This window comes from Phycodurus eques, chromosome 7 (genome assembly GCF_024500275.1).
Source record: "Phycodurus eques isolate BA_2022a chromosome 7, UOR_Pequ_1.1, whole genome shotgun sequence".
NCBI lineage: Eukaryota > Metazoa > Chordata > Actinopteri > Syngnathiformes > Syngnathidae > Phycodurus > Phycodurus eques.
Genome location: NC_084531.1, coordinates 27,901,684 through 27,920,002, shown reverse-complemented (window position 1 = coordinate 27,920,002; position 18,319 = coordinate 27,901,684). Strand labels below are relative to the sequence as shown.

Genomic DNA, 18,319 nt, shown 5'->3' with positions numbered 1-18,319 from the left:
AAGAGAAAGAGTGTAAGAGGGTTAGAAATGTTGCACGCACGCAGAGATTTCAGATTTATGAACGTCCCGATCACATCAACGTTTTTCATTGGCCCAAAGGTGGTAGGGGGGAGTACTTGGTTTGTTTTATTGGTGTCCGTAAGTAGGTATGCACTGCTTTTAAAAAAAAAAAAAAAAAAGAAAAAACGACATGACATAATAATTTATTGCAAATCCGTTTGCAGACCCCCGAGTTCCAGTTCACGGACCCCAGTTTGCGAACCACTGCTTTAATCTTCAAGGCAGCAAGCAGCAGTTGTGAAGATTACATTCGCGGCGGCGCCCCTCCCGCATTGGGGCGAGCGCGGCCAAGATTTAATCATCATTCCTCGGTGTACCGAAGCAAAGACGTTGTCGAGGTCGAGAGCGCTGGCAGATTTGAAGTTAATCTTCACGACGTATCCATGTTTGCGGATCAGCGAGCTCGCCCGTGCCCTCAATTGGGCGCCGGCACGGGAGGCAAAGGCTCGGCCCGGCCAACTGCGTCAAACTAGCGGCACGCAGCAGGAGCCACGCCGGACGCGACTAACGCTTACTTTCGCAATAAACCCTTCTTTGTCCGAAATGTGCTCGGTCGGCCTCTAAATCGGTCATATCGTCATGCGATTACTACTGTATATTCACATAGACAAGATGTCCTATACAGTGTGAATATTCAGTCCATCACATGTAATAAGATTTTCTTCAGAGGTATCAAAAGTACTCAAACGCAGCACTTAGGTAGAAGCACAGGTACCTGTTTATAAAAAAAAAAAAAAAAAAAAAAAAAAAAAAAATGGCTCTGATAAAACTAGTACTATTTCCACTCCTGTACCAAAATCATTTTTTTTTTTAAAAAAGTACAGACTCTGAAATGTGCTTATGTACAAAAGTAAACATTTAAAATATATTGTTATTGTCAATTCTATAAAATATATGTTTTGGTCATTTTTGGGAGAAAAAAAAAATCTCACTGGACAGAGCACACACAAAATAGTTTCGTTGGACATGCTTTGCTAGCCTTGAAAAAATGCTAATGTAGCTCATGACAACAAGTGCAAAAATATACCTTACTTGCATGTGCGTTTTTCAGATTAGACGAAAATTATTTTCAACGTCAGAAGCTGTTGGGACAAGACATTTGCCACAAATCATTCCTCCGGCTAATAACATCAAACATTTCTCTTCAGTCAGGCCAACTTACTGCTTTCCCTGTTTTGGCCACATTTTAATTCCCCAAATTTACAAATGAATTCACGAATCAAGATCTTGTTGTCGTTGTCGGGTCGTCATTCGCAGAGGTTGAGCAAAGTAAGAAGCATATTTTGACAAGGCAATATTTGGAGTAGAACGTATAGAAATCTGTTTTAAAGACTACGGCGTAAAAGTGAAAAGTCGTCAGAAAACGAAATACTCAAGTCAAGTACAGATACTGGACAAATCCACTTCCCGCCACTTCGTTGAGCTTGTTCGCAAAGGTTACCTTTTATTTTGAAATTCATAAACGGAAACAGTGTTGTCCTGTCCTTGTTGCCTTGACAGTCAAAAGCATCTCGACGGTCCTCCTCCTCAGTTTCACTCTTCAATTCAACCGTGCGCCGGGAAAAAAAAAAGGAAAGAGAAAAGATGCTATGTGCACAGTGAAGATGGAAAACAAAAGCTGAGGATTTTAGAGTACAATTTGGAGGGGGGGGGGGGGGGTTCCCACTCCCTTCTCTTCCCTTCTTTCTTGCTCCTCACAATGAGAGAGACGACAGTGCGGGTCAGGGGCCAGTTGATTCTCACGCTCAAGGATACAAGGACTGACAAGGTCTCAGCATGAGTTACTAGGAAAAAAAGTCCCATCCATGCTCGACTGGAGCCCCCAGGGAGGACCATGGCGAAGAGGAGAGGGCTGCTGTTGTCTCTGCTCTACTTGATAGCGGACTTGTGGCTCAGTTGGCAGCAGGTCCTGAGGATTGGTGAGTGGCTATCTTGAAAATGTCTTCAAACAAAAAATGTCTTCAAACACTAAAAACCTTGGAGACGCAACACATTATACCACCTGTATCATTTTTAACACATTCACTGCCATTGACGGCTTTAGAAGTCAAATATCCATGTTAAGTGGCAAGTGGCAGTGAATGAGTTAACTGTCGTATTCTTGCCTGAAATAGATGCTTATTTATTTTATTTTATTTTGATAGTTTGTTTATTCGTGTTTGTGTTTTAGCAGTGCGAAAATACACACCTGAAGACAAAATATACTAATATACATTGAAATATAATTGAATATGTTATTTTATTAATTTTGGGCAAACAAGAGGGGCATTAATTAATTTAAGATCACTTATTAAAATGTGCATTTTAAATAATATAATTTAATTTTAATTTTAAAATATTTAATTTAATGTGCATTTAAAATAACATAACTATTTTCGACATTATCAATCAATTAATTTAATTACATGTTTTAAATAATTTATTTTTAAATTTAAAATTATTTAAACAATTTTTATTTGTATTTAACCAAAAAAAATTTGAATGAAATTAAATTAAAACAATTATTTCTTATTAATTTTTGACCATTTACTTGAAAGAAATATTTTAAATAATGTAATTTTACATTTAAAGTAATGTAATTGAAATGTAGTGTTCACATAAATTAATGAAAACAATTACTTAATGTCAAAATAGCTTAATTAAAAATGTTACAGAAATTCATCCATCCATCCATCCGTTTTCTGTACCACTTTATCCTCACAAGGGTCGCGGGAGTGCTGGAGCCTATCCCAGCTAACTTCGGGTGAGAGGCGGGGTACAATCTGAATCGGCCGCCAGCCAATCGCAGGGCACATAGAAACAAACAACCATTCACACTCACCTTCACACCTACGGGCAATTTAAAGGCTTCAATCCACCTACCATGCGTGTTTTCGGGTTGTGGGAGGAAACCGGAGTGCCCGGAGAAAACCCACGCAGGCACGGGGAGAACATGCAAACTCCACACAGGGGGGGGGCAGGGATTTGAACCCCGGTCCTCAGAACTGTGAGGCAAACGTGCTAACCAGTGCCGCCACATAAATTGAATCAATTTAAAATAACAGTTTGGTAGTTTGACCCAACTGCGCTGCGTCAAAACGTTTCTAATATCTTGACTTCGTCACGCCTTCAAATGAGGTGAGCAAAATACGAGAAACACCTCTCACTGTTCATTTTATTGTATTCGGAATTTATCAAAAAGGTTTAACACTGGTTAAATTGTTACAATGATGGTATTACTATCATCTGGTGAAGAGTACCACTCGGTGCAACAGTGACCTAATTAATCCATTGCTTGCAGAATAATGTCTTGAATCTTTTCTTTATAGGAAAGTGCCAGATCAATAGTTTGTCTTCTTTTTAGGAATACTGTCCTGCCAGAAACATATTGCATGACAAACACTAGCCAGAAGCTGAGCTGCATTATACTGTATTATTATTATTTTTTTTAAAATTATTTTTACAGTGTAGCATGTTCCATGTGGGAAGTCGGTATCGCTCTGTACTGTGATGACGTTATATGTGCTTACATAACCGTACGATAGCAACCTGAACTGAACTGTACTGCTAGCTACCAAATTACCGGTTTGGCGGCCAAATAGCTTTCACGAACAACCCAAGGCCAAACTTGATCTCCTCCCCGACATACAAATGCATACATCTCGATCGACATGCGTCGCTTTGACATACTTCCATGACAACAATTGCCACTTTCCTGTCAGCCAGAGCTTTGGTGCCATCTGGTGGCATTTTCAAGGATTGTAGAAAGAGCGCAAACCGTGAAGAGCTGAGGATCGGTTCCACAGACAAAAACGCAAGTCGGTGAATTTGGGACTAGCGAACTGCGAATATGAATGAATTGTTATCTTTGCACTTATTCGATCAGACGCTAACAAATGCAGATGACAACGTAACCTCCTTGTCGGAGGTAATCCCTTCAACGGCCAGCAGGGCGTCGAATCCGCCGCTCCGATTCCATTGTGTATCTTGACGGGTCGTCGCCACCTCCCCGTTCTCTCTCGTCTCAATCTGCGCTCCGTGTCGTTAATCTGTCTCAATCATCGACGGCTCTCTGGGAGGCCTAATTTTTGTCATTCTCATCCCGCGCTAATCTGGCCCATATGGTGCCACGCTCGCTCCAATTAACATCCGTCTGTTTTGGCGAGTGTCCACGTCCGATCGGGACGGGCTTTCACGCTTCTCGCCGGGTTGGGTAATAATGGTAAATCCTTAAACAACCAACACTAATCTTCTTTATGGACAAAGTCCGAGCGATCGAATCTTGCCTTTATTTGCCAACTCGGTGGCATCTGATTGAATCTGCGATATCGTCACACCGTTCGATAACGTATCCAGCGACCAGAACGTAATCCTAATTAGCACTCTGCCAGCCCGAATGCGCGTTTCCCCCTCCCCCCGGATTCGGGGGGCGGGTCAGCGGACCGACAAAGAGAGCTCAGTGCCGCACATCAAACGAGGATCGTAGGCCGCTTTGGACCGCTTCGTTCATTCTCAGGCTGGCGCCGGCCCAAGTTGGATGGGTCCCGCTCGCTCGCTCGCTCGCTTGTCAGGATGGGAGAAAGTAAAACACTACACGATTGTCCCGTTCTACCCTCAAAGACTCCCCTTCATGATGAGAGCGCTGCTCGTCAACCAAACAGTTAATTAGGTCACGTTTCCACGAAGCGAAGTCGCCGGTTTACGACGGTCCTGACATATGTTTTGAGGTTGTGAACAAGAAGTGTCAGAATGTGTGGTCACGGCTAGGCTGGCACGCTTAGCGACAGCGTTACTTAAAAAAAAAAAAAATATATATATCTGACTTTGGTCTCACAATATTTATTTTTCTTAATTTTTATTTTTAGACAATAGCCAATTTTTTTCCCCCTCCCAAAAATGGAGACTTCGTTCTTGTCAGATTTCGTATTTTTCTGAAGAGAAATACCTTTTTTTTTTTTTTTTTCTCTCGCTCCAAAGTATCCAACAACAGTACAGGGGGTCCCAACATACTGTACATGGATTTGAGGTTATGAACTGTGAACTTGTTTGCGTAGTAGTAGTAAGAATAATACGTAATACTGCGGCACAAGAATGCAGTTTACTGTTTTTCATGATTGTTTTTTTTTTTTTTTTAATTATTTCTTAGAAGTGTTTTTCTTACAAATATTGACTGTAATTATGACTACTACAGCATTAGCGTTAGTGGAATCGAACATTTAACATTGTGACATGTTTCTTGAAAAACTGACTTTCTTTTTATAATACTATAGATATTTTTTTTTCGTAAATACATCAGCTTTGTATAAAAAACATACTTGTATCACATAATATTTTTTTCTTCTTCTTCAAAAAAAAAAAGAATATATATATATATATATATATATATATTCCCCTTGAAAATGTACTGCCGATACTTTTGCTTGTCAATATCCAACTTATTTTTATTAAAAAAAAGAATAAATAAATAAATAAATCTCTTAAGTTCATTATTTCACATTTATCTTACAACAGTTCCCTGAAAAATAAATGGCTTTATTTAGATGACTTCATTTTGAAAAAAAAAAAAAATGTACTGTACAATTGGCAAAGACTTTCAGTGACTTCCGCTAACAGCCCAGACTAAACTCAACTCCTCCCTGACGTACGGAGCTTGTCTTACATTTGAGATTGATCAGTTTAATGTACTTCCTTGACACCAATTCCTATTTAGGCAGGGGCTTGTGTCATCTTAGTGCGTTTCAGAAAGAACAGAAAGGTTTTTCGGCGCATAGTTGGGGATAGGTTCCACAGGATATTCAACGCAAAAGGGGACTAGTGAACCACGATTATATCAGGGATAACTGTTTTCAAAAACAAGAACCCCAAAATGAATCTTCCCGACTTTTTTTTTTTTTGCTTTTGCTTTTTTGCTGACAAGTTGAACACAACCGTACCACATACGATACCACACCATAACATGCGCTTTGCAAAAAGACAGCCAACGTTTAGCATGGTTTGCTAGCAAATTTAGAAAAAGGAAGCCTTTGCCCCCCCCCCCCCCCCCCCCCATAATTTTTTTTTTTAAATGCATAAGAATCTTACTTGAGCGTCAACTCGAGCTTCTCGATGTTCCGTCTTCATCTGAGCTGTGAAGGACGCAACAGAAGCGCGGCGCTCGAGGCTGATCGCAGTTTCCCCGCAGCGCTCTTCTTTTCATGACCTCCCAGCATGCATTGCCCCGCAACACCGTCTGACCTATTAACACAATAAGATTGACGCTCACTGTTATTGACACGATTCACAGTTGCAGGCCTCGACACGCCCCAAGACTCGCCAGTTTTGTGTCAGCGCGTGTATCCGGGTGAAAATGTGTGTACTGTTCGTATTCTGGAGTCTACTGCGCGACTCCCTAAAACTTGTGAAACTCAGCCACCGACGAGTGCAGCGTGGAAAACGGTCGGGTTTAAACACGGTACAGCACTTTTTCTCGGAGTTCTGTTCAGCTTTCTGCGACAGCACGTTGAACCATGCCAACCATTGGCTAAAAAGCTCCAGGTCAAACATTTCCCCCATGTCAATCGAAATCATGTGAACGCAACGCAATAATAGAGAAGTTGACTCCACGATAAGAATACTTTAATATAATGACAACATTAGTCATGTCTTTGACGCCGTGCTCTGCCCACATTATTCGGCCTAGGCCTATCTATCTATTTATCTATCCGTCCGTCCGTCCTGAAATTGCCCCCAAAAAGGCCGCTTCCCACCCAAAATGGCCAACTTGCTGTTCGGTTTTCGAGCAGGGGTCCTTGAGACTTTTCCGTGCGTCCGATTATGATAGACACGCCCGCCGAATTTCACGTGGATCGGTCAAACCGGTGTCGGGGGATGATTTTTCCGAACTTTCCAGGGGGCGCTAGCGAGTGAGTTTGGATGGAGCTTGTGTTGGGTGGGCCTCTAAAATCATTTCCAGCAGCATGCACGCGCTGGTTTGGATTTCGGGACAGTTGAGAGGATGCGTTGACCTATTTGTCGCAAACGGAATATGCGATACGCCTTTTAGAAAATAGACACGCAGATAAATTCAGCTTTGTTCACGTCCGTAATGCAGTGACTGCAGCTTTATCTGCTTGCACTCTTTCCGAACGCTTTAAAAGTGGAGCAAGACAGATCAAGCCGCTGATATAATTATCATATGAAGTTGTGGTATCGGGGTGTTATAATGAGCTCCTCGGGCCCCGCCCCCCTCCACAACAAGCAAGCGTGTTGTGTCTTGTTTCGTAACCCGGTTACTGCGTAGGAAAACATTTAAGGCCAACCAAGATGTTTGGGCGCTGAATGAACCTCAACGTTTACTTTCATTTTCTTGTTTGATTCATGAAAAGAAGCGCGAGGAGATCAATTTCAGGCACCTGAAGGCAGAGCTGGCCCACGCCTCCTTTGGGGCCCTCAGGAAAATTTGATTTTGGAGAAGTTATTGCAGCATTGTTGCACTACAGGAGCGAGCCGGGGTTTATTTCCGCAACATTCCAAGTGATAAAGCTCAAAGTGGGATACCGAATATCATCTAGGCTAGTTTATTTTTTTATTTTTTATTTTTTAAATCCAGTTCAGCACATTTGATAAGTGCAATTCAGTTATATTCATCTTTTAAGTACAATACATTTGTGTATCAACTTGTATTTATTTCCACTTCGTATCGAACGTTTATGTGCACTACATTTTCATTGAATTGTTTAAGCACATCTTTTCATTTTCCTACATTTAGAACCTCTGCCATGTTTTTGATGAACAGCAGTTGCACTTTTCCTCAGATGAAGTCGTTTTACCAAAGATAACGGTTTCGGACTTGGATCATTTCGCTCGCACTCGCATTTCTCTACAAGCAAGACACTGTCATCATCTTCAGTTTCTAAGGTTGGATCCTGGTCAGTAGCACCTTTCGTTGCCCGAATGAAAAGAAAACCAAACGAACTGGGAAATGGGAGTTGGCGCATCAGGAAAGGTGCTGAGTACAATGAAGGACTGCCTCCTAAATGTAGATTGAAACCCGTATTCATCTGCACTTAAAACTTGACCAAAATGGAGTTAGCCCATTCTCGTTCTCTGCGGCTCAGTTAATTCACTCATGAATTCTGCCTACATAGTGCTTGACGATGACAGTGGCGTGATTGCGTCTCAGATAAGACATCTTCGAGCTCATTTCCTGTTACACTGTATTAAAAAAAAAAAAAAAAAAGTGCTTTTTCCCTCTCCGTCCAGGCACAAAGAGCTGCAGGCTTTCCATATCGAGTCGCTCTGTTAGATTTGTCTGGCTGACTTTGATTTGATGCCGCTGATTGTTGGGACCAGCGAGCCGCGTTTTATGCGGAATTACACACGAGCAAAGCGCCGTTCGCTCGCTCTCTGCAAATCGGCTAAAATGATTGCGCTCCTTACGGAGGTGTGCGCTCAAAAGCGTGGCAACAACATTGCTTCTCTGCCGTACCGCTATTGGATGTTGCTAAGTGGCTGCTACAAGGTGTCTAATTGGCCGCAGCAAGGCCAATTAGACAACCGGAGGAAGAACTGTCAATTATTGAAGTTGAGTTTTTAGAAATTGGACACTGATGTGCGATAAGAGCACATTATCAGTCTTAATGCAAAATACTGAGTAATAGTTAAAGAGTAAAAATAAACAACAATAACACATAAGATTCAAATAAATTATGAGACATGAGATTTTAATAATAAATGGCATTTTATTGATGGTTATTATTACCACAGTAACCTTTTGTCCATTATTAAAGAGCCTTATGCATGTTTTTTATGGTATCCCGATTAATTTATGTCGAATACAATATTAGAGTGTCGTCTAAAACAGCTTTTAACTTATATCATATTCATACAAAAATAGGTTACTCGTGTACAATCTACTCTGTTATAGAAATGGATCCAAATAATAACTTTTCCACTCTTTTCCAACCCAGAACACATTTCCAATTGTTCCTTCAGTGAAAATCCTCAAACAACAAAAGTCCAAAAGTAATAAAAAACAAAAGTAATAAAATCAAGACAACTAACTAACTAACAAGATAGGTAAGTGGGATGGATCGACAAATATTCTGAATTTTTCCCTTAAAAAGAAATACTCATAAAATATGCAGACGTTTTTTTTATTGGAAATGACTAATTGGCCCTTAAAAAGTCTGAATGTACTTTATTTCTTGAAAATAAACAGCTTTGCATATATATGAAAAAGACTTTAGTCGTGTGTTTTTTCTTCAAAATATACACTTTCTTTCTTACAAAATACAACTTTTTTTTCGAAACAATATCCAACTTTTTTCCTTGAAAAAAAAATGAGACTTCATTCTTGTAAGAATAAGTAAATAAAACAGTTAAAAACAGACAGCTAAATAAATGACAAATACAAAAGTACTGAATTTAATGTATTTCATGTCATTTTATTTATTTGTATACAGTTGTACATAATTGCATTTGATTGCACTGAATTGAATTTCACTTTTAGTTACTGGTTCAATAATTTTATTGAATATTATTTGCTGTCATTGTGCGACAATTGAATGTAACGTCTCTCAGTACGTGAAAGTGCAGTTGTACGCCACTGAAACCTACAACCACAATAATAATAATATCTGTCGGTGTAGAGCGAACTTTACATTTCATGTTCCCTTTTCCGCAATACAAAGAAAGAAAGAAAAATCCCAATCGAATCGGCTTCCCCTGATGCGTTGGCTTCTTGTGTTGGCAGCACTTGGGAGATTATTCATGTGATGGGTGCGCATCATTTTGTGTGTGTGTGTGATTAGAGGTCGGCGACCAAGATGTAAATCAGAAAATCTACATAGCGGGCGGAGCTATTTTGGCCCCGTGCACAAAGTGGACCATCTGTTTGGTAGTGATGGAAGATGATGGGAGAATAGGGGTTCGGGGGGGGGGGGGGGGAGCTAAAATGCTTGATTGATGCATTAATTTCTTGTGTGCAAAATTAGGAAGTATTTTATACCAGGACCTGGTAGCAGCTGCTTGCTGAGGCTCGCTCGCCGTCATTTAGAATGGAAGCATGCTCTCTCTCTTTTTTTTTTCTTCTTTAAAGCGAGCGAAAGCACAAACAAGGCGCTCTCAGTTTGGGCTCCAAGATAGGAAAGAAAAAAAAAAAAAAAAAAAGTCATTCACAGTCAAGGTCAAAAAAAATTCAGTCAAAAAAAAAAAAAAAGAGAGAAAAACATGTCTTTTTAAAATCATATTTTTCGTACGCGGCTCCGGAGGTCAATGACCTGTTGTCTTTGTGGCCCTTATGGATTTTCGAAATGAGTCAAGGCTTACATTTTTGGTTGTTTTTTTTGTTTTTTTTTGGTCCATTTTTGGATGTAGACTGGAGCTTTCAAGGTCCGCCCAGCAATTTGGAAATAATTGAAACAGGAATAAATTGTTCCACAGTCCAACTGTCACAAGCCTTTATCCCCCAAAAACCTTATTAACTGTCAACTGTCATAAAAAAACAAAAAAAAACAACAACAAAAAAATACAAAAAACAAAAGCGGTCAGCTTCTAACTGCTGTGTAATAGTAAAGGTAAAAACATTTCATGTATTTCAAATCATAGCTTCATAATGAATGAATGATTTTAAATAATTGGCAGATTTATTCAAATTTAAAATATAAACACAAAGAAAGCAGGTTCTTCAGCAGAAAGAGAAGAGGAAAACACAGAGCCTAGAACTGAATGTGGGGACTTTGAATGTTGGGACTATGACAGGAAAATCTCGGGAGTTGGTTGACATGATGATTAGGAGAAAGGTTGATATATTGTGTGTCCAGGAGACCAGGTGGAAAGGCAGTAAGGCGAGAAGTTTAGGGGCAGGGTTTAAATTATTTTACTATGGTGTAGATGGTAAGAGAAATGGAGTTGGGGTTATTTTAAAAGAAGAGTAGGCTAAGAATGTCTTGGAGGTGAAAAGAGTATCAGATCGAGTGATGAGGCTGAAATTTGAAATTAAGGGTGTTATGTGTAATGTGATTAGTGGCTATGCCCCACAGGTAGGATGTGACCTAGAGGTGAAAGAGAAATTCTGGAAGGAGCTAGATGATGTAGTTCTAAGCATCTCAGACAGAGAGAGAGTCGTAATTGGTGCAGATTGTAATGGACATGTTGGTGAAGGTAATAGGGGTGATGAAGAAGTGATGGGTAAGTACGGCATCCAGGAAAGGAACTTGGAGGGACAGATGGTGGTAGACTTTGCAACAAGGATGCAAATGGCTGTAGTGAACACTCTTTTCCAGAAGAGGCAGGAACATAGGGTGACCTACAAGAGTGGAGGTAGAAGCACACAGGTGGACTACATCTTGTGCAGACGATGTAATCTGAAGGAGGTTACCGACTGTAAGGTTGTGCTAGGGGAGAGTGTGGCTAGACAGCATAGGATGGTGGTGTGTAAGATGACTCTGGTGGTGGGGAGGAAAATTAGGAAGACAAAGGCAGAGAAGAGAACCATGTGGTGGAAGCTGAGACAGGACGAGTGTTGTGCAGCTTTTCGGTTAGAGGTGATACAGGCTCTCGGTGGTGTATCTTCTGGTAGGAAAGGAGAGAAGGAGACTTGGTGGTGGAACCTCACAGTACAGGAAATCATACAAGGAAAAAGGTTAGCTAAGAAGAAGTGGGACACTGAGAGGACCGAGGAGAGGCGAAAGAAATACATTGAGATGCGACACAGGGCAAAGGTAGAGGTGGCAAAGGCAAAACAAGATGAATATGATGACATGTGTGGCAGGTTGGACACTAAAGAAGGAGAAAAGGATCTATACAGGTTGGCCAGACAGAGGGATAGAGATGGGAAGGATGTGCAGCAGGTTTGGGTGATTAAGGATAGCGATGGAAATATGTTGACTGGTGCCAGCAGTGTGATTGCTAGATGGAAAGAATACTTCGAGGAGTTGATGAGTGAGGAAAATGATAGGAGAAGGGAGAGTAGAAGAGGCAAGTGTGGTGGACCAGGAAGTGGCAATGATTAGTTAGGGGGAAGTTAGAAAGGCATTAAAGAGATTGAAAAATGGAAAGGCAGTTGGTCCTGATGACATTCCTGTGGAGGTATGGAAGCATCTAGGAGAGGTGGCTGTGGAGTTTTTGACCAGCTTGTTCAATAGAATTCTAGTGCGTGAGAACATGCCTGAGGAATGGAGGAAAAGTGTACTGGTGCCCATTTTTAAGAACAAAGGTGATGTGCAGAGCTGTGGCAACTATAGAGGAATAAAGTTGATGAGCCACACAATGAAGTTATGGGAAAGAGTAGTGGAGGCTAGACTCAGGACAGAAATGGGTATTTGCGAGCAACAGTATGGTTTCATGCCTAGAAAGAGTACCACAGATGCATTATTTGCCTTGAGGATGTTGATGGAAAAGTACAGAGAAGGTCAGAAGGAGCTACATTGTGTCTTTGTAGATCTAGAGAAAGCCGATGACAGAGTACCCAGAGAGGAACTGTGGTACTGCATGCGAAATTCTGGAGTGCCAGAGAAGTATGTTAGAATAATACAGGACATATACGAGGGCAGCAGAACAGCGGTGAGGTGTGCTGTAGGTGTGACAGAAGAATTTAAGGTGGATGTGGGACTGCATCACAGATCAGCCCTGAGCCCCTTCCTTTTTGCAGTGGTGATGGATAGGCTGACAGATGAGGTTAGACTGGAATCCCCGTGGACCATGATGTTTGCAGATGACATTGTGATCTGCAGTGAAAGCAGGGAGCAGCTGGAGGAACAGTTAGAAAGATGGAGGCATGCACTGGAAAGAAGAGGAATGAAGATTAGCCGAAGTAAAACAGAATATATGTGCATGAATGAGATGGGTGGTGGGGGAAGAATGAGGCTACAGGGAGAAGAGATAGCAAGGGTGGAGGACTTTAAATACTTGGGGTCAACCGTCCAGAGCAATGGTGAGTGTGGTCAGGAAGTGAAGAAACGGGTCCAAGCAGGTTGGAACGGGTGGAGGAAGGTGTCAGGTGTGTTATGTGACAGAAGAGTCTCTGCTAGGATGAAGGGCAAAGTTTATAAAACAGTGGTGAGGCCAGCCATGATGTATGGATTAGAGACAGTGGCACTGAAGAGACAACAGGAAGCAGAGCTGGAGGTGGCGGAAATGAATATGTTGAGGTTCGCTCTTGGAGTGACCAGGTTGGATAAAATTAGAAATGAGCTCATCAGAGGGACAGCCAAGGTTCGATGTTTTGGAGACAAAGTTAGAGAGAGCAGACTTCGATGGTTTGGACACGTCCAGAGGATCAATAGTGAGTATATTGGTAGAAGGATGATGAGGATGGAGCTGCCAGGAAAGAGAGCTGGAGGAAGACAAAAGAGAAGGTTGATGGATGTCGTGAGGGAAGACATGATGGCAGTTGGTGTTCGAGAGGAGGATGCAGGAGATAGGCTTACATGGAAAAGGATGACGCGCTGTGTCGACCCCTAACGCGACAAGCCGAAAGGAAAAGAAGAAAATATAAACACAAACTTTCTGAGGGATTATTACTAAAATAACTACATAAAGAATATTTGTAAAATAAACTATTTTTATTTAATCAAATACTTGGCTAATTAATCAAAACACAATAAATGATAAATAATGGGCATAAACTATTATTGCATTAAAATAATCATTCAAAATATATGTCCACATTTAACCTTTTTTTACATTTTTTTTTTTTTTTTTTTACCTCATTTACAAATGATCTGGCCCGTCTGCTTGTTTTAAAACTAGTTTCTGTGGTGCCATCAGAAAAAAGGAACACAGAAAAAGAAAATTAAAGAAAAAGCAAATCCACGGTGACCATGAGCCCGCTTGCACTCGTCAGTGTCACACTATGCAAAACAAACGGAATGTATTATTCCAAATCAGCCTATCAAAAAAGAATGTACAGCTTGTTTTACATTTGTAAAAGGTTCAGGATCCTCAACTGGACATTTTTTGTGGCTTTTAAAAATACTTTTCATTTGGCTTGAAACTTTCCCACAGTTGAATTGACAGATTTAGGACAATCAAGAAAATAAAGCCCTTTGTGTTTCCGAGGAAGCAATTGTATGTTTATGATCACGAGGCGGCTCGACATTTATTGTACCAGAATTACTCGTGTATAATGCACACCCATGTATAATACGCACCCCCAAAGTTGACCTCAAAATTCTGGAAAACCCTTCTACCTATGTATAATGCATTTTTACAATGCATGATTTTGCTTCTACCCATATGATCAAAACATGAAGTTTTATCTGTATTTTGGTCATCTTTTCAAATAATTATGTGGCAGTTAAGGACTTTATTTTAACACGTAACACTTTTTAAAAAAATTACTTCATTTTTTCATTCGCAGCCCTACTTTATTTAGTAAATCAGTAAACACACAGTTGTGCTCATATGTTTGATTACCCAGGCAGAATTTGTCAAATGTGTACAATTCTTTAAAGAAAACCTGAAGGGCCAGGCAAAACACATTTCATTTTATTTTAACAGGATTCAAATTAAACTGTCAACCGTTGTTTTTCATTATCCCCTCTATAATGTGCACGATTGACTTTTGACAATTTATGGGGGGTACAAAAATGTGCATTATACATGAGAAAGTATGGTAAGTGTGACAGCAGCTGCTGTGTTAGTCAGAAGACCTTATGAACTACATTTTGTGTGTCTTTTTACATTCATTCCTCTTTCTTGTATGCAAAGAACAACTCGGTGTCTCCGACTTTATATTTTACAGTAATAAAGAACATATTGCCACAACAAACAGTAAAGGCAGACTGAAGTAGATGCCCTTCATACATCTGCTCTGTACAATCTCTCTGCTTTCTTGCAAGGGGGAAACTAAGAAGACAACGCAACACGTGGCGTTTGTTGACGTTACGATGTGTTGCAGTGGCGCACAAACTGCGCTGCATCACACTGAGATCTGTAGCTCAAACGCCTCACCTGTGTTGACGGAGGGTTCAACCGCGCCCCAAAGTGAAGATTTAGATCTTAAGACGAAGACATTTGCCGAGCATGGCATCGGTTGTGCTAAAAAAATTATAATAATAATAAACTGACAAATATAAAACTCTCTAAAGACAAGGAAGGCTTGAATGAGATGTATCAGCTCGCTCGTCCGAACGGTAACACACTTTTCCCAAAATTTGCGGCGGAACGCAGGCCGTGTAAATAGGCCGAGGTTGGCCGAGGTGAAGCTTTTCTCTGAATGGGATTAAATCCACTTTCATACTCCGCTGGCGTGACCCAAGGACATCTGCGAGGCATTATGTCATATTCACGATGAATCGATGCTAATATGGAATAGAATGATTCCCCCCCGAATTACTGTAAAACATTGGGGAGGGGGGGGGGGGGGGGGGATCACAGAGTGCATTCCTTGCAAAAATATGAGGCATTGTAGAGGGAAGATACAAAATAACCGTGGGCAATGAACAACATGCTGCATTGCTGAGAGTAACATGGAGTAACATCTTTTTTATTTTATATTTTATATATTAGTAAATCTCATTAGATTGAGGAAGAGGAGATATTGTACAGAGCAAACGCATGGAATGCAGTACACAAGGTCCTCAGATGAACACAGCAGATGCTGTTCACAAAAATACAATTGTTTACTGTTTATTGTTTACACGTAAGAGTTGTCTTTCTGATTTAGTCTTTGCAAAAAAAAAAAAAAAAAGGAGAGCTTGTATAGAGCAGACCGATTTCGTGTCTCGACACAGGCGGCATCTTCGAGACGCTGGAGACGGAGCCCATCAGTGTGGAGGAGCTGGCCTTCAAGTTTGCAGTGACCAACATCAACAGGAACCGGACCCTCATGCCAAACACAACTTTGACCTACGACATCCAGAGAATAAATCTCTTCGACAGCTTCGAGGCGTCGAGAAGAGGTAAGAATACGTCTATCGTTCCGTCTTTCCGTTTTCAATTGGCAAAGGAAAATCAAGAAAATTGAAAAGGTGACTATTGTGGTATTTCGTTAGCCTAATAGCCTCATTCTTAACTTACTGTCATATCAACGAAAACGGTGTCCTTGGGAATGTTCATTTATCGAACACGTGTTGTGAATTGTGCCAATCAGCTCCTTGTTAGGCAAAAAGCTCAAAGTTGACCTGTAAAGATGATAGCGTAGTTTTGTATTTTTCCGCTAGCGTAAAACGTTTTGCGAGTAGTGTTACATGGCTGATGGATCGAGGTTGTGGTCGGCACTGATTGTGGCGGCTAACAAGTGGCGGCTAACAAGCTAACGTAGCTTTATCCGAGCCTAAAATTTAAATCATTGCTTTTGAGCTGAACCCTCTCCAAAACTATCATTTTTTCATAAATTACAAAACGACCATTTCTGTCCATTTATGTTATTAAACATTTTATTATTGAAGTTCTCAAGATATTTCGAAAACTTGGGATTGGGATAATTTGCGACTATTGGCATCTCGTTGTAGTCCTTTTCCGATTTGGCCATTGACCCCCGTTTTGTTTTTTTCCGCCATTTCTAGCCTGCGACCAGTTGGCGCTGGGCGTGGGAGCCGTGTTCGGACCCTCGCACAGCTCGTCGGTGAGCGCCGTCCAGTCCATCTGCAACGCACTGGAAGTCCCTCACATCCAGACGCGCTGGAAGCATCCGTCCGTGGACAACCGAGACAGCTTCTACATCAACCTCTATCCCGAATACGCTTCCATAAGTCGAGCCGTGCTGGACATCGTGCAGTACTACAAGTGGAAGACGGTCACCGTGGTCTACGAGGACGCGACGGGTGAGTGGACGAAATCTTGGAGCCAGAGCCGTTTGTCCGCCGCGGTCCTTGGGGCCGAGTCATTCTGACCAGTAATGTAGCAGGAGGGTTAATTCCGGTTGTTCGAACCTCCCACAATGAGTGGGTGGAGAATATGTGCAATGAAATCAATTGTATTCTTGCAAATTCAAAATTCATTACAAAGCAAAAAGTAAGGCCAGAGACAGATGTTTTATTGCAACATTTACCCGCCACACCCAAAAAAAAACAAAAAATAAAAAATCCACATTTTCACACTTTGAAATGGGTCAGAACAGGTGGCCCGCAACTTACCAGGAGGGTTTGGGAGTGTTTACAAATTTTAAAATAGATTTTTAAATGTATAAGAAGGAAGTAATCACAACAAAGCCTGCAGAAGCAGTTTCATCATAATTATTTTTCCATTTACAGTTTTTTCACAATGTTTAAAATTGAACGGATCACTTTGACCTGCAATACAAGATGGGTTACAGTTCATACTTTTGTTTGGATCACATAAAAAAAAAAAAAAAATAAAAATAAATACTGTTTGTAACAGGACTCAGGATTTCAAAATGCATTTTTTTATCTTAACAAATTTTGATGACATTTTTCCTAAGTAGTCAACCTCAATGAGTGAGTGTCTATTATTTATTAATATTTGTTCAAATAAAAACGGTATAGTTGCAAATACAAAAGTAATGTACAAATAGAATTAAAAGAACAGAAAAAAACACCTTAAACGTTAAATTTGGCATTCAATTGGAAAATTCATTAGTTAGCTAGTTTTATTTAAGACACAGAGCTGCTGTTTTGTTTTTGTTTAAAGAGAAATATTTGTATTTAAAATATGAGTATTATTAATATTACTATCATTAATTTATTTATTTTAATTCATTTATGTATTGATTGACTGCTGTAATACCTGAATTTCGCCACTGGGAATGAATAAAAAAAATATAGATTGTGATTTACTGTTTGTAACAGGACTCAAGATTTAATTCGATTTAATTCGGCTCACACGTTTAAAAACGGATGAATGATGTTGCGTCAAATAATTTATAGTATGTACTCGCAACGATGGTTCTGTGTCGAAGGCCTGATTCGCTTGCAAGAGCTGATCAAAGCGCCGTCCAGATACAGCATCAAAATCAAGATCCGCCAGCTGCCCGTGGGAAGCAAAGACGCGCGGCCGCTACTGAAGGAGATGAAGAAGGGCAAGGAGTTTTACGTCATCTTCGACTGCTCCTACCAAATGTCAGCCGACGTCCTCAAGCAGGTAAAGCACATAAAAACCTGAGCAACGCCTAGAAGTTCTCAAACTATTTTGGTGCGCAAGGACCTCCTCATAATCCTGACACCAATTAAGAATAACTACCACGTGTGCCCTTAAATGTCAATGGAATTAAAAAGTTGCCTATTTTCTGGAAATGTTACGATAACAATCCCGCATATTTGTAACGAAAGTTGTATTTTTACAAGCTAACGTTATGATACAATATCAGCCTTGGTTTCAGCTCGCCAGGACACATTTT

General features: G+C 40.6%; 1 protein-coding gene across 3 annotated transcripts in view; it reads left to right on the top strand.

Annotated features, from left to right (window-relative positions):
• The first annotated feature begins 1,577 nt into the window (after positions 1-1,577).
• The window catches only part of LOC133405523 (glutamate receptor ionotropic, kainate 1), a 32,555-nt gene continuing 15,813 nt past the window's right edge, over positions 1,578-18,319 (top strand). For all 3 annotated transcript variants that reach the window (XM_061682559.1, XM_061682558.1, XM_061682560.1), the window contains exons 1-4: positions 1,578-1,979; positions 15,756-15,923; positions 16,530-16,787; positions 17,882-18,063. In XM_061682559.1, the coding sequence (XP_061538543.1) occupies positions 1,895-1,979; positions 15,756-15,923; positions 16,530-16,787; positions 17,882-18,063 (693 nt within the window). In that variant the 5' untranslated portion in view covers positions 1,578-1,894. The remainder of the gene's footprint in view (positions 1,980-15,755; positions 15,924-16,529; positions 16,788-17,881; positions 18,064-18,319) is intronic.